The sequence below is a fragment of the Atta colombica genome, unplaced genomic scaffold (assembly GCF_001594045.1).
Source record: "Atta colombica isolate Treedump-2 unplaced genomic scaffold, Acol1.0 scaffold238, whole genome shotgun sequence".
Taxonomy (NCBI): domain Eukaryota; kingdom Metazoa; phylum Arthropoda; class Insecta; order Hymenoptera; family Formicidae; genus Atta; species Atta colombica.
In genome coordinates, this window is record NW_017259336.1 from 2,400,031 (window position 1) to 2,417,262 (window position 17,232).

At 31.8% G+C, this 17,232-nt stretch overlaps 1 protein-coding gene across 1 annotated transcript in view; it reads left to right on the forward strand.

The window, feature by feature from the left end:
* Positions 1–9,969: 9,969 nt before the first annotated feature.
* Positions 9,970–17,232, forward strand: part of LOC108688765 — a 26,187-nt gene continuing 18,924 nt past the window's right edge. The window contains exon 1 of the mRNA XM_018195155.1: positions 9,970–11,892. Coding sequence (XP_018050644.1) covers positions 9,970–11,892 — 1,923 coding nt within the window. The remainder of the gene's footprint in view (positions 11,893–17,232) is intronic.

Consider the following 17,232-nt stretch of genomic DNA (forward strand, 5'->3'; position numbering starts at 1 on the left):
ATTGTATATAGTCTATACTATATATTATCTATCTACATTTATATATATAATTAATATTAATTCTCTAAAAATTTATAGAATATTTATTTTTTATTTAAAATAATATTTTCCATGTTTTGATAGGCGCAAATTATTTTATCAAAATTTATATCCTTACATCCTCAGTCGAAATTTTAATTTACTTTGAATCTCTTTTAACCTCAATTAAATCTTATAAACCTGTTTTAATATTTGTACAATAAAATAAAGCTTTTTTTAATATTATTTAATCTACAGCTTCTGTTTAGAAAACTTCTTTTAAACTTAAAAATAGAAAATCTTGCAATAACTATTTACAGGCTCAACGTAGGAGCTCATTCGATTAGAATCTATTATAAATCTCTAGAGTCTACATACGTCCTAAAACTAAAGCTCAAAGTAGGAAAAAAATTTCGACTCGAGATATTATATTTTATTTTTATTTAAATACACACAGTAAGAGTTTAACGATAAATAAGTTATTGATTGTGAATAAAATTAACATATGTAGAAATTTATATTGCATTTTTGCACGCTTTTAACTTTATGTGAGTCAAGTGCCTCGTTCGCCACACCCTAGTCTGCTCTGATATATAATACCGCTTAAAAACAGTGATTAAAAGATTTCCCTCTTTCTCTCTTTCTCTTTCAATAACCATAATTAGGTTCTAATTAATCTCATTTCACAACGGGTGCTTGTATATTATTCTATTCTTCACTTCTTCCTTTATGGGTCTCGTTCGCCGTGTGCCGCATACCTAGTCTCCGTTCTATTTCTCTAATTATGTGACTGAGTTATGCGAGGAACGTGTAGTGACACCAATTGCGCGAGTCGTCGCTGCTATTATCGAGTGTCGCGACGCGCGGCTAAACACGATTGAACTTCGCAGGTACAGTGGGGAATTGTCGTTTCTTCTTCTTTGCGAGTGTATACGTTTTTGAGTGACTCAGCTTGACTCGGAGAAAACGACGTGATTCATCCGTAGTGAACGATGAGACGTACAGTAGTAAATATTCCGACGAAAGTGAATCTTCGCGAAATCGCTCGCCGAAAAGCCGGCTTCGAAAGTGTCAAAGTGGTTCGAGCCAACGTTCGATCAGACGGTAGCGTTGCGATGTTCGTCCGCATTCGCACGGCATTATGCTTGTATCACAATAGTGATTAGAGATTACATTTACGTTCGCATTTGCGTCTCTTGATTCATAAAAAAAGCTGCTGCTCAGTAGTTTCTTTCTGATTAATTAAGAGACACAAACGCAAATACAGACGCAATCTCCAATCGATAGTGTGATACGGGCATTAAACCCGTTTGTGACGATTGTAGGATGATTACTATCGTAACTAGAAAAAGACATCCATCGTAGAAAATTATTCGATCCGCGCAGATGCCAGGTGTCAATCACGTGCAGTCGGAACCGCGATATTCCGCATCCAATTGGTACACCAACGTCGACGCATCACTCATGGGAGTTCAAAGCACCGAGCAGTTTATTAACAAGTATCACCACGTTATAGGTAAGACATTTACCATGACAAAATTTATTTTCATAAGAAGGAGCATGAGGAAGCCGTGGTAGCTTCCGGAAAAACTTTTCTCAAATTACAGACCATGAGAAAAACGCGGCTCTCTTTAATAAGATTTACATATAGGCCGGTATTCATAGTCGGATCTTATTTCAAAACCATCTTAAGTAAGACTAATGCGGCTCTCTGATTGGTTCGTGACAGAACTTAAGGTGGTCTTGAGTATAAGAACTAATTATGAATACTGGCTATAGATTTAAAATGTGCGCGTTAAGCAGAATCCCAGATAGTATAATTGATCCAATTGAATCTTGAACAGTATTTACTTTCTTAAAACAATTAACAAAACTCACTTTCTTGAGTTTTTTATAAATTAACGCATACTGAGAAATATTCATGTGTAATGCACATCACATAGATCATAAAAGATCTGTGCTTGAATAAAAACGGCGGATGCAGTATTGCTCATTGAGCACTCAGTGAACTTTTGCTCCTGTTTGATCTATATTTTTAGATTTAACGGAATAGACTTATCGGATGCAAGAGTTCATTGAGCACTCAGTAAACGTTATCGTATTGAATGTACCCAACTTTTCAAATTTGGTATCCTGAGTTTCAAGTGTGTAAAATTTACAATTATATTCGAGTATTAGATCCTATTTTCTTTTAAATATTCCCTTATGCTCCTTTCTTACTCTAATATAACATGTGAAAAATTCAAAGCAGAAATAATATGAAATACTCATAAAAAAGAAAGTTAGCAAGATAAAAATGATACATATTTACTTAAAAAATTGTCAAAATATCTGAAATTTGAATTTGTATGTTGTATATCTATTATTAACTTTAAATATTTTTTATATAAAATGTTCCTCAAAATCATACACTACATATATGCATATAAAAGCAGTTTTATAAAAATATGATTATATCATTTATGCTCTGAATTTTGTTCGTGAGTTAATTTTTTTTTAAAGCATCAATATAAAAATATAATACTTGCTAATTTAATGTTTTTTAAAGATATAATATTGATTTCAATTATATGTATTTCAATAGTATTTATTGATTACATTGCATTTGGTCAGCGGCACGTTTGAAATTGCATTTAACATATTTACCCATGTAAACCTTCTTTCTCTTCATCTTGCTTATCCAGAGATTTAAAAATCGCACTAATGACCAAAAAAAATGACAAAAATAATGACGAAAAAATGACCACTCGTGCGGTTCTTTTTTGCAATTAATATCGATGGCAATTAATATCTTGTGAAAATTAAGTGCAGACGATATTCTCTTTTTTTTCTTCATCTCTCTCTCTCTCTCTCTCTCTCTCTCTCTCTCTCTCTCTCTCTCTCTGCCTTTTTTTTCTCTTTTGCCTTCATCTTTTCCTTATCAAATAAATCAAGTGATACAACATTCATGGATCCAGCAATATAATGTACAATATAATGCATTGATAAATCCTCTACACATTAATATTTAAATTGTATTAAGCGAATAATTGGAAATTCAATTGTCATGAATTATCACAAAATATTATATTCCTTAATAAATTATTTTTAAAAGAAAAAAATGTTGTTTAATTTTAGATATATGAGTAGTAAATAAATTTAGTTTAAGGAAGTATTACGCAAATTAATACTTTATTCTCAAGAATCTCAAAATTATTCAAAACTTTACATATAAATTAATCTTAAAAAAAACTGACAGACACGATTAGCGCCACCGGTCGGCGGTCTAGCGCAACCGATAGCTATGCAAACACGAACTCATGTCATGTGACTTTGGTAATGGCGTAGCAGAAGCGTGCCGACTATCACTCTGATTTTCTCATATTACATTTTTATTGTTCGGTGCACCGAGAGCGAATAAGACAGCGAGAGAGAAGCCCGTCCTCCTCGCTCTCTCTCAAGCTTATATAGCGTCACTCTTCACTCTTCACAAGCAAGCATCAAGTGACTAAAAAATGTTTTATCAACCGCTCGCCTTATCAAGAGACATATAGGGTATAATCAACGCGATGTTGCAAACGCTTTGAAGCGTTTTTTAATTGATCAATTTGTAAAATTTTTTATTCTAATTGATCCATCAAACGCTTCAAATCATTTGTAGCAAGACTTTGACCACAGCCACAGTTGATAACTTTTAATAAATTGTAAGTTAATCATATATATATATATACCTTTAATTTAGAGAATTTTGTAGCTTAACGCTTGCTTGAGTGAAGTTAAAGGCAAACAGAGAACGTAGTGCGAGAAAGTCAAAGTGATATAGTCTGATATAGTCGGTACGCTTCTGTTATTGAAGTACGGACATGAGAGCTGCTTGTGCTACCAGTTGCGCCAGACAGCTGACCGATGGCGCTGATTGCGAGAGATATGATGAAAACTTGCAAGCCCGCTACACACAGGTTTCAAATATTCTCTTTGAATTTGCACTCTCGTTGAGAATAACGTAAAAAATTTGCCCTTGCAAACTTATCGTATTTATGAAGTTAAAGTTTTTTTTTAAATCTCAATCCAGGTCTTCAAATTATATTACATATATATATATATATATACAACGTACTATATATAGTACGTTGAACTCCAGGTAAGCTTAAAACTGAAAAAAAATAGTTAAAAACCTACATTTTTTAACTTAGAGCTGTTACCTGATATAGATGTTTCCTTAATATAAAAGTTCTGTAGCTTGGATGAGCAAAATAGTATTGCACCATTCTTCGAATTATGTGAACGAACAATATTAAGTTTATAATTATTATTACTAAAATTATAGAGAACTTTAAAAAAATTTATATTGATTTGCAAATTATATGTGTACGTACATACATATGCTTAACGAAGAAATATGGTAAAAGAATAATGATAAACAGCAATAATTGTGTTTAGCAGTAAATGCATTTAATATATTGCAAGAGATGGCATTGTAATGTATTAAATAAGAACTATAATGTAATACACTGAACCAAAAATATACATAAATGCAATAAAACTATTCATTGTATATTAATTGTATATATGAAAAGTTTATTAAAATTAGTGTAACTAATGAACAATTTATTTTACCTTGAAAATAAAACGTAAAGCGAGTGTCAATAAAGCGTTAATTGAAGTGTAAAAAAAATATAAGGAAAAAGAAACAAAAATTAAGAAGAAAATTGGAACATGGAACATAAAGGAATTCATCATCAACTAAAAGAAACATAAATATAGATAAGTCTTCGGCAAGCATGAGCAGAATGTTCGTTGAATGTAAACGGAGTGTGATTAGGCAGTCTAGAGAACGTAAACGGAGTTCTTAGATGAACGTGAATGAAAGCCCTTGGTAAGCAAATGATATTTTAAATTATATTTTATTTATTCGGAAAATATCCAAAAAAAAATGCTATGTTTTCATCTTGGAGCCCTAGGAACTCACTTCAAAAAATTATTTAATTAGAACGCAATTGAAAAATCTTTCAATGCTACGTCTTTTATCTTAGTCTGTGTGGTTTTTTAAATTCGAGAAATTAGTTCTCGCTAAGTCCCTCTGACAGTGCCGCGTACCTAACGACGCTTCGTTTACATTCGCTGTACAACTTAATGACTCTCCGTTTTAAAATAAATTTTTTATTTCTATATCCTGGAAGTAAACGAAGCGTATTTGAATGCTCCGTATACTTTTTGCGATGTTTAGGAAGCGTAAAGGAAGTACTAATGAATGAAGTGTTTAAGAAGTATCAGTATGTACGTTCCATGCATTCTTTGCGGAGTGTGAGAAGCGTATGAGAAACGTTAATGAAAAAAAAATATTTAAAACGTGTGGGAAATGTGACAGATGTGAGCACACTTTACGGAGTGTTTGGGGAGAGTTCGGGGAGCGTCTATGAATATTCAAAACCACTAAGAGTCAATGGAAAGTCGATGAAGTGTTTAAGAAGCATTAAAATTCTTTGTTCACACTTCTTTGACGCTTCGACAAGTTTTATATTTTCATTTACAATGATTTATGATGATTTATGATATAAAAGAATAAATTTGAATTATTATAAAAACTGTTACTAGAATTGTAACAATTATTTATGTACGTTGAAACAATCTGTCATAGATTTATAGAAGTTATAGAAATTCATCTTACTGGAGTATAATAAAAAAATTTTATTTAGTGAATAATATCATTGAATCATGCATTGGATTTTATTATTATTAATACATGTAATTGTATTAATACATGTTAATTTAACTCTCCATGAACCATATGGAGTATGTTACACTTCATCTGGTTCACAGAGAATTAAATTAACAATTACATGTATTAATAATTATAAAATCCAATGCATGATTCAATGATATTATTCACTAAATAAAATTTTTTTATTATACTCCAGTAAGATGAATTTCTATAAATTCTTAAAAAATATTGCGCGCATGTTATAGGTTTCGTGTAACTGGAGAATGCATTATTATCAACCATGGCTGCGTTCGGAAACAACACTAGAGTACTCCGCATATCGTTTTGTTGTTTACTCAATGTTAAACAAGGATAAGATGATATACAGATATACAGGTGATATTTCCAAAACGCAGCCTATACTGAATTATAATATATTTATAATGAAGTATAGCATGGGATATGAAATATACTCACATATGATCTATATTAATTTTCCATTTGGTTTGCAGAGGATTAATGAATTATTTCATTACTTTATGATACGTTTGTTGATTGTAAAGTGATTGACTACTACATTGATTTAAAACTTTTTTAATTTTCAAAAATAGAATTTTTTTAAAAATATTTTTATATAGAGTTTAACTTATTGTTTTACTTACATTTTAATTATAAATACGCATCGGATCATTTTATAACTCTTGAAAACGCATATGCGATATTGACGGAATTAATCTAAGACTTCTGAAGTGGCAACACACTAACGCTGAGTTATAATCACGCGCTTGTTTTGAGTAGAATTCTTACATTATATGAAGGATATGAAAAATTTTTAACTAATTTAATTAAATATTATCTTAAATTGTGATATATTCAAGTTCAATATATTAATAAACGATGATTTATTATATTAATAAATTCAATTAATAAATTCAATTATTGGCTAATAAAAAGTATTCAATGTAATATTCATAATATCTATTAAAAGTTCATTATATGTTCATTAATGAACATCAAGTCAATGAATTCATTTATTGATATTAAGAACAATATTTTTTCAGTGTATGCGTTAATTTAAGTGACACAGAACGATAATGAAATGAACAATTATAATTTGAATTTGAAATAGGACCGAGATAATAAATATAATTAAATATGAAAAATTCTTATTACGAAAAAGAAATTAATTAAAGATGTTATTATTATATCGACATTTTAAATTTGTAATTAAAAAAGTTTGTATTATTGATTAAATTCGACTTTTACTTTAGCATTCTTTTGAAATAAAATATTAGATTTAAAAATTATATTATTTAATCAATATTAATTGTGAAAAGCAATATTAAAACTTAAAATCCTAAGCTAATCTCTATCAAATTTTTCTTTTTCTATTTTTCTATTTAATAAATCTTCGAATCTTTAAATAACTTTTATTTTTTAATACACATATGTTTATCTTTAAAAATTAGATTGTAATTAACAAACTCAAATTTTATTAAAAATTTTTATTAAATATTATTTTAATATCGTTAAGAGTGCATTTCAATATTCACTGCTAATAAATGAATAATGAAAATTTATAATTCATATTACGTATACTATAGATTTTCAGTTTTGATTATTGATGACTGTCGGAATGCAATCAGATATAAAGTATAAAACATTTTTCGATATTTAAACTTCTGTTATAAAATATTTTTAGTTAATTATGTATAAAAATAATGCGATCTGTTAAGTTATAAAGGAAGAAATTAAAGAAACAATAAAAGTAACAGAATTCGTTATCATTACTATGAAAATGAACCGTTACCGTTTATTACTGCAGATAGAAAAAAGTAACGATCATTACAAAAAAAGTAACTAAAATGGTAACGGCGTTACAAGTAATGCATTATGTCAACTCTGCAAATAATGTTCATATTTGATAAAACATCAAAATGTAAAAAAAAAACATAAACGCTTCTTTTATTTTATTGTTCTAATTTTCGCTTCCTAGAAGGGGCTTTGCTTCTGTTATTCTCGCATTATATTCGACTTATGCTCCGATTTTTATTTTCATCAGGGTTCGACTTTAAGCGGGCTTAAAACTTATATTTTTTTCTCTTTACAGCAAAGAGAGTGGAAGAGATAGAGAAAGTTTTAAGCTTTGCTTCAAGTCAAAGTAACGTTAGTGCAATCAGATCTAAATAGCATTTAATTGATAAAACAGCGATCTTATTGAAAGTTCAGCGTCGTTAGGTTAATTTCCTCTTACCAACCTCTTAAAACTATCCTTGTATATTGTATTAGGCAAGTTCGTTCGATGAGTTTTAATAATCCTGATTTTCTGAAAATAATAATGGTTGCTTATACAAATTGTTTACACAAATATCGCACAACTATGTTCAGTATACATTACAAACAGTACATATTTTGAAAATAAGAATTAATCTAGTCAATATATGATCTTTCGTATGATAATCTATTTACAATTAAAATAAAACTTGATGTTTAAAATATTATATGGAAAGATAGGCGTAGTGAATTTTATCTTATTAATTTTATCTTATTAATTTTATCTTATTAATTCATGTAAATTAATTGTAGACGTTATTATGGATCTTATTTTTTGGAAATTCATTCGTCCACGTGGCCTTGTATAATATAAGGCATTTTATATTCTAATCTTACGTTTTGTAAATATTATCTAAGTTCGTTCAATACGTTTCTCGGTTAGTGGGTGGTCTTCGAAATAGCGTCGTTGCTGTAAGAATCAGCAAAACAGAGACTACTACTATTCACTTCAACTTATCATTTAATATATTTAAATACATATTGTATATTTGAAGGTCTTTTTCACATATATTTAGGTGAAACTTTAAGAACACATTTACCTTTTTTTTATCTTTTAATATTTCTTTGACTTAATCCACAAAATTTACAGTTACTTAAAACTTATCACTAATAAAATGATTTCTTCTATTGCTCTTTGTATACTCGTAATTATAAATTATATTTTGATAAAATTCGTGGCTTGGTATGGCACAAATATTTCAAATCTCTTGGTGACTCCTCTTTTAAGAAAAAATTTATAAGAATGATAATTATTTGTTATCGCAGATTCAAGTCGTAATTCTGCAGTTTGACACTGTCTTTTTCGATATTATGAGAACGAAGAGCAATATACTATCACAATCTTGTTAAAAGCGATATTGTTTCATCGAGAAATACTAGTAGCCGTGAATGGTACGCCAAAAAGCACTGTACTGGTATTTGGCAAAGCGTGACTACACAATATCACGTCATCGTCGTTGCACCTCCGCAGCTCTGGTCTGCAACAAGTCCAGGTAGAGAGGCCATAGCAACTTCTATATCTCTTCTTCAATCTAGTCCATTGCTGTCGTCTCTGCAGCATCCATCCTCTCTTATGCTTACCGCTTGTTCGCTCGCGTTTCCGCACGCGAGTGAGATGGAAGGGGTGAGAAGGGGCAAAGACGCTTTTAGACACAGAGCGTCCACGAGTGTCGCGACGCCTTGAGGAGCAGTAGTCGCGTATCTTAGCTTCCACCTTGCCGGCTCATACGTGTAACGTTTGCGATTTCGACGTCTATAAACGAACGTCGAGACGTCATATTGTTTTACACGCGTTGTCTTTTATAATATCTTCTGTAAGACTTCGCTACTTGAAAAGATAGTTTCATAAGCCACAAGACAATTAAGAAATTTGTATTTGGAGTGTCTTTTTAATTCCTTTCTAACTAAGATTGATTAGTATTGGATCTCATTAGCAAGCCGTTACTGATCGTGGAAATTGCTGTTGGATTGTATCAACAATCAGACTACATCGCGAAATAGAAATAAGCGACTTCTCTTAGCCCAAATTTCACTCATTGAGGTCAATCGCGCTTGGTTTTCGCTTTAGTTGCCGTTTTTATAGCAATAGCAGAATTATTATTATTATCGTCCAAGAATCGCGTCATCGTTTTGCCTTACTATTTCCGATCGGTTTTATGATACTTCCTTCAATGCTAAAGTGATCAAGTAAGATGGCATATATGTGTCCTGTACGAAACGTATTTGTTTCACTTGATGTGTTCTGCAGTCAAAAGTGAAGTGATGGATCATTGCGAATGAAAGGAAAAAAAGGGGCATTTATATCTCGACTGGTATGGTAAAATAATTGTATAAGATAGTGGACGACTAACCGTCCGCGAACCCTATCGTGCACGATATCAGAAAGACACAATTCCGCGAAGGTGGTTCGCGTGGCGAAACGGGATAAGGACGCGACGATGGCAGAGCGTCCCGATGGAGGCAGGAGACGCTCGCGTCGCGACAGTGCGGACTCGATACGCGGGACACAGCCTGCGTCCAAAGATCGCAGGACCAAACGGTCCGGCAAGCCCGTCAAGGAGCGATGGCTGCTCACCAGAAAGACATGGCGATACATGGCCGATGCCGGCAGACGTCTCATTCCCGATGGTACTCACAATCGGCCAGAAGACATACCAAAGATCGAGCAATACTTTCAAGAAGTGTGCCAGAAAGAACCACGTTTTCTGCTTTGGAGGAAGGCCTCGTATCCTGGCAGTCTGAGCTTTCGTGCTCAGCGACATCGCAGACAGATTAAAGGTGGCAGCTATCGAACTCAGGCTAGCTCGGCTGATGAGGCCGATGACGCCAGAAGCTCGCCGCAGAGTTTCGTTCTTTCCGCAACCACGTCTGGCACATTTGATCTGGCAAAGGCAAAAAAAGAGTGGTTGCTGACGTCAGGCGGTAGCAACGGTGGTGATGGTAGTAGCGACGGCGGTGGCGGTGATGGCGATGGCGGCAGCACGCCATCAAGTCCGATAACGCGTCGTAAGACATTTCAGGAAGACACCGAGGCCAAGGAATTGGCTGACATGCTACAAAAGTACCTGAACATGCATGGTAACACTGTAGCCAATCCGATGACTATCAAGTCACAGGATATAACCGAACAGATGGAAGGGAAAGAACCTTTTGACTATCGTAGTCTAATAGATAAACTGCAACAGCATTTAAATACGATTGTAGCTCAGGCTAAACGTGAGAAAGTTTTTCTCAGTCAAAGTACTTCTAGCAGGAAAGACATAGTTCCGGAATCCATGTTGCCATATCAGGGTGATTACGTTCATAAATCGCTAATGGAGACGCTCAGTCGTTACTATGGCAAATCGTCTTCCCGAGAACATGTTATATCTGATATTTTGACAGATCGAAAGCTCCTCGAAAAACTTTATTTCGATCTGAGATGCACTAGAGGCTTTCGAGGACCCCGAGCGACCGGTGCGTACACCTCGCCGTCAACTCGGTGGTGGACTCACGAGAGAAGTAGACCTGCTAAAGAATCTAATCAGTCACCTAGAAGAGATCCAATTTCACTACCGCCTCTAATCGCTGTCCAAGGACCTAGCACTGATCGAAGTTTTCTCGATAATGGTGTGCAAACTGATCCGGTTTCTCAAAGTGTTCTTGACATGTATTTATTGGAGAAGGAAAAGGAAGAATCCTCGCAAAAGGAATACATGTCGCATAGGTCCGGACGAAGATGTAGTAGCGTTGACAATGACGATGTGTCACCGTCCGTGAGTGACACCATCAAGAGGTATCTGCGAATGGCGCGGAAGAAATCGATGGACACAGACAAGATCGACCGATTTAAGCGGGTCAATTATGATCGGAATTTACGGAACATTAAAGCCAAGGGTGAGATTACCAAGCCTGGCGATGACGACGGCAATAACAAGGGCTGCCAGACAGAAGATAATTGGATGGTGCATTATCGCGAAATGTCCTTTTTCAGTCCCGGAGAAATTCCATCCGAGAATTTATCGGATGCTGACACAACGACATCTCCGCCTGTCAGCAGAAATGCTAGTTCCAGAAGCAGCATCGACGCCGGCCTCGGTTCCGAAGAGACTTCCACTCCCGTTAAACATCCCCATCACCATCAGTCCTTCCTTTCCCATCTTTTGCATGGTTCCAATATGCATAAGCCGCATTCAGCACCCGGTTCGCCAGCACTTACATCATCCTCCGCCAATTCCGCAGATGGCACAGCGATGCAGAAGAGCAAATCCTCGAGTAACGTGGTGCATCACGGCAGCCGGTTGGTGGCAAAGAAAATTTGGCGATCCAGGAGCAAGAGCACATCGAGGGTGTCGCATCAACCGTCCGTGTGGACACCTCAGGTGAGTCTTCTTCCACTTGTATATGATATTAAGTTGTATAATATTATTATGGCAAAGAGGTTGTAAAGAAATTTATATTAAAATTTTTTATTTTTTAAAAGAGCTTTCTTGAGAGATAATTTCATTTATATTATATAATAATATAACACATTATTCGACAAAATACGATCTTTTTTTCGAATGCCAAAACAAATAGCAAGAATAATTTTTTTGCATAAAAACTAATAGTATTTTATAATTTTTTGTAGAATCCGTTTTCCTAATTGTTCCATCATAACATAAATTTGAGAAATTTATAATTGAAGTTGCAAAAATAAGCTATTTTGTACATATTTTGTTATATTATGATATGTAACAGAAGATGTTGGAGAAGTTTTATTACAATTAAAATTAAATATGTCTTTCAGCTTCTTCAAAAGAAGTTTTTTAATATAATGTTTATATTATAACTTATAATTATTATAATATATTATAATTTATAATATGTTATAATTTAACATACATATATATATATATATATATGTATGTGTATCTACTAACTATTTCAATTGAAATGAATATTTTAAAAAAATAGTTTGCATTGTTAAAATCATTATCTCCTTTGAGAAATTCTTATTTATTGACAATAAATGGTAGTAATTACATTTGTAAATGTAGAATTGTGTGTAGAATTTCCTTCGTCATTTGTAATAAACTGCAACAGCTGAAAGGAGAAATGTGTATGAATTGCGTTCTGGAAATTATATTAAATGTATGTATGTTATAGACTTTCCAATAAACTATAGCGAGCACATTCTTTGGCGTCTCTGCGAGATTAGCAAAAAATTTAATAAAAAGGAACAGTAGGATATCATGAATTTGGCATAGATCCGCATTTTCGTAATGGCAATTTTTGGCGGTGGAACCGTGCGGCTCTATGCGAAACAGGAATATCTTTTGAAAGAGTAAGAATAAGATTTTGAATTATAAGGGTGTCGAAATTGAAATTGATGACGCTATTTTTGGAGAAGGTGTTATTTTTAATTTAATTGTGATATATGAAATATTTGCAGTTATAACGCATAAATATCTTTTATAATAAATAATATCGCGTCCATGTCCCCTTTCTCTTCTCTCTCTCTCTCTCTCTCTCTCTCTCGCGCGCGCGCGCACACACACACACACGCACACACACACAGAATCTTTCTCTTTCTCACCCCTTCATTCTCCATTTCTTCGCAATGTAAATACAGGAAAATTGCCGACAATATTACTTTGTTTTTAAAAAATATTTCTTAAACAAAAATTTAAAATGAAACTTTAAAAACATAAATACAGAGTAGAAAGTATCATTTATCAGACGGTACATAAAAGTTTTTAAAGTAATATTTGCAATTTTGCAATAACTCTTTTATAAAATAATCAAAAATGAACGTCTCACAAAATGGGTCCTAAAACTAACACAATGCACATATGTTATATATATATAATGTCATATATTCCTATTATTTTTTTTAATAGGAGTCTGTACAAAGGCCCTAAAAGTGAATATATGTATATAAGACTTTTTAAAATCTTTTTATTTCGATAAAAACATTAATCTAATATTAATCTAATGGTAAAGCTCTTTACAGAAGTCTTAAGATATTTCTATTTAAATTTGGAAGGATTTTATGTAATATTTTAGATTGATTATATTGAAAGTCCGATAGTTACGGCATACGAAATAATTTCTGAAATAAATTCATTTAAAGAATAGTATATACAAGGTGTAACTAAAATAAAGTAAGAGACTTCGGGGCCGAACTCTCTACACCAAAACTTAAAAAAAGATTTATATGAACATATATATTCGCAAACTCATTTGAGATACACCTCAAAATTTTATTTATTTAACTTTATTTATTAATAAGAGAATATAAAAATTATATTTATTATTATTTGATATTATTTATTTTCAATTTTTAATTATAACAAATGTTCGAAGTATCTGCTATTTCATTCAATATACACGCTTGAACACACCGAATCAGGAACTGTTGCACTCTTTCAAAGAACAACTGGTGTCACAGTGCATCGAAGATGCATTGGCGTAGCATTCTTCATTGGCAATTGAAACTTTATAAACTTTATAAGAACTTCAACTTTTTCCCCACAGATAAAAATCTAGAGGACTTACAATCGTAACGGCCGTAATACTTAAATCTTTTGAGCTATATTTCAGTAATAATGAATTTACGGGCATGTATTTATATGAACCTTTTCATGTTTTGATGTGGAACTTGGCTCCGAAGTTTGTAACTTTATTTACCCTGTGTTGGGTAATTGCGTGTAAATGGATTTCCATGCCCGACGCAATCAGACAATGTAGCCTCTGTCTTTTATTTAAATGAAAATCTTGAGGAACGTAGATGATGTTAAGAATTTAAGGTTGAACGTAACTTAACTTTAATAAAGTTTTAAGAGACTATTGGGTGATATTTAGTATTGCACGGCAGAGCGAGAAGTGCTCTCTCGATTGTACAAAGAAAATAACGAGAAGCTGAAAACATTATTGGAGACATCTAGAAATCCGAGAAGCTGCGATATTCACAAGTATTCCTCGAATTCAAACGTTATTAGCAAACATGAATCAGCGCGATTATAATGAGATAATACGAAATACCCTGTGTATGTATTAGTTAACATCGAACTTTAACTGAAGTTGCCTCTTCTCGTATTTAAATATGTACTCACATGTATTCACATAAACAGTCTTGTTTCCAATCTTATTAAGATTAAGTTAACTTATAGATTGCCTTATATACATGATGTTTTTCATTAATGCCCCAATATGTTTTTATATGCCTTCTTTTTCTTCTCATACTTTTTTCGATGCGTGCAACTTCGGATATAAAGATATTAATAATCATATTTTACAAATAGGTGTATCAATTTACGTTGCAATTTTATATTTAAAATCATATAAAAATTATAAAAAAGAAGAAATAAGATAAAATATATAGGATATAGGAAATCATAAACATATTAAACAATGTAATATTATGGCCAATAATATGGCCAATATTATTTAAAGTACGCAATTTATTAAAAAAATAATAAGAATTTTATTTTTGTATTTGTAAAATTTGCTTTTAGATAATTTGATGTAGAAACTAATTTTACACAAACACACACACACACACACACACACACACACAAACACGCGCGCGCGCGCGCACGCACGCACGCACACGCACACACAAATATATGAATTATAAATTTTTATTTCTTCAATTATCTAAATAGATTATTTTTATCAGTATTAATATTAATAAAATATAATTTTGTCTGGAGATTTTTAAGAGATTTATGTCAGTCTGGTGATTTTCCTTTACATATTTAAAACATCATTTTTTGTAAAAATAAATTTAGAAACAATCCATTATTCGCATATCTCATACAATGACATATTATTCATTTCTTTTCTGTCACCTTTAACATGAGAAAAGTTTCTAATGCGTGATTTATATTCTTTCTCACACACACACACACACACACACATATATATATATGTGTGTGTGTGTGTGTGTGTGTGTGTGTGTGTGTGTGTGTGTGTGTGTGTGTGTGTGTGTGCGTGCGTGCGTGCGTGCGTGCGTGCGTGCGTGCGTGTGTGTGTATTTACAGATATTCAAAAAGATGTATGCTCTCTTATTTATTAACTTAAGTATTTAGATATACATTATAAATTAGCTTACAAAAAACTTTTTCATAGCATTATAAAAATGTGATTCTGTGCTTAATTTTTTGGCGTAACATTTTAGAATGATAAATATCTTGATATAAATTGAAGGACTTAGGGATTTTAATTTTTTCACATTTACATACGTTTAGCTTTATTTTAAAAATATAACTTAAATTATGTTTTTTGAATATCTTTCTTAAAATTTATATTTACAGAATATACTTTTTCTATGACAAGATTCGTATGTTAATATATATTGTATTCGATAATCATATGATTCATGCTTCTTTCCTTTCTCCTTTAATACTTCCTCATCCTTTAATTAAAGTGTTTAGGCGTGTGAGAGATGCAAAAGGAGAAAATGTGAGAGAGGAAAAAGGGGGTCGACCTTGTGGCAGACATTCTCGTTAAATGGTAAGCACGATAACCAATTTAGGGCCTCGGAATTTTGCTGGCGCCGCCAGAAATAGTCAGCTAACGTGTGCGCGCGTGAGCGCGTGGCGATGTGTATAACTATACTTAAACCTTGCCGCTATTACTACTTGAATATACCTATACACACTGAAATCAAAGTCTATTACCACTGGCGCGTCCATACTGTTCTCATATTGCATTTCTTCATTATTTCAACGAATAATACATCACGGAATCACAAAAGGAAAAAAAAATTGTCTCTCACAATATGGAAAATTAAATTTAGGCTAAATCTTATCTCGTTCACAATACTGTAACCAGAATTAATTTCTTCTTAGAAAGAAGAAATACTATTGAACTTCTGGCATAATTAATAGTTAAATATTTCCAAATCATTTTTTATATATCGGATATATAAAAATACATTTATAAAATTTAGAAATATATATAACTATTAATATTATTTTTTTATCATATAAAAAATTATTGATAGTACATATCTTGAATAAAACGACATCTCTAATGATTTTATGTCTAATTAAATGATTTTGTTTCTTTTATTTGAGTTTATACTTGTAAATTTATATTTAAGGATTATATTTCGTTCAATTTCTTAAAATTTCTCTTTTTTTGTTGATTGCTTATAATATAAAAATCATACAAAAAAAAATTATTCATGTAAAACTTAAAAACTTTCTATTAAAAAAATTATCTTATATTATTTAACATTACATTTTCTGAGCACGAAAAATATTGCTTTTTTCATAAAATTTACTTGGTGCTATAATTTTATATTAAAAAAATCACTAATAAAATAATGATATTATATGAAAAAATTCTGTTGTAATGGATATTACAATGTTTCATCTAATTTTTTTGTAATTAATTAAATACAAGATGAATTAAAAAACGAGAAAGTATCTCAGACAAGAATTAACAGTGCGATAATAAAATTAAATTGATATTGTTCAAAACTAAGCTATTAGCATTTGTAGAAGATATCATGCCTCCCCTTCTTTATACAGTTAGATCTTCTTTTATACTTCGAATATATCGCGTTTTTCCCCATATTTCCCATACAAAATTCTCCGTAAATATTGACAAACCTTCGAAATACAAAAGGTGACAACAATTTTCAGCAACAATTTTCTTTGTATAATTATAATAAGCAGGTCATGAACATTTTTAATTTTCTTTTCGTATATATATATATATATATATAT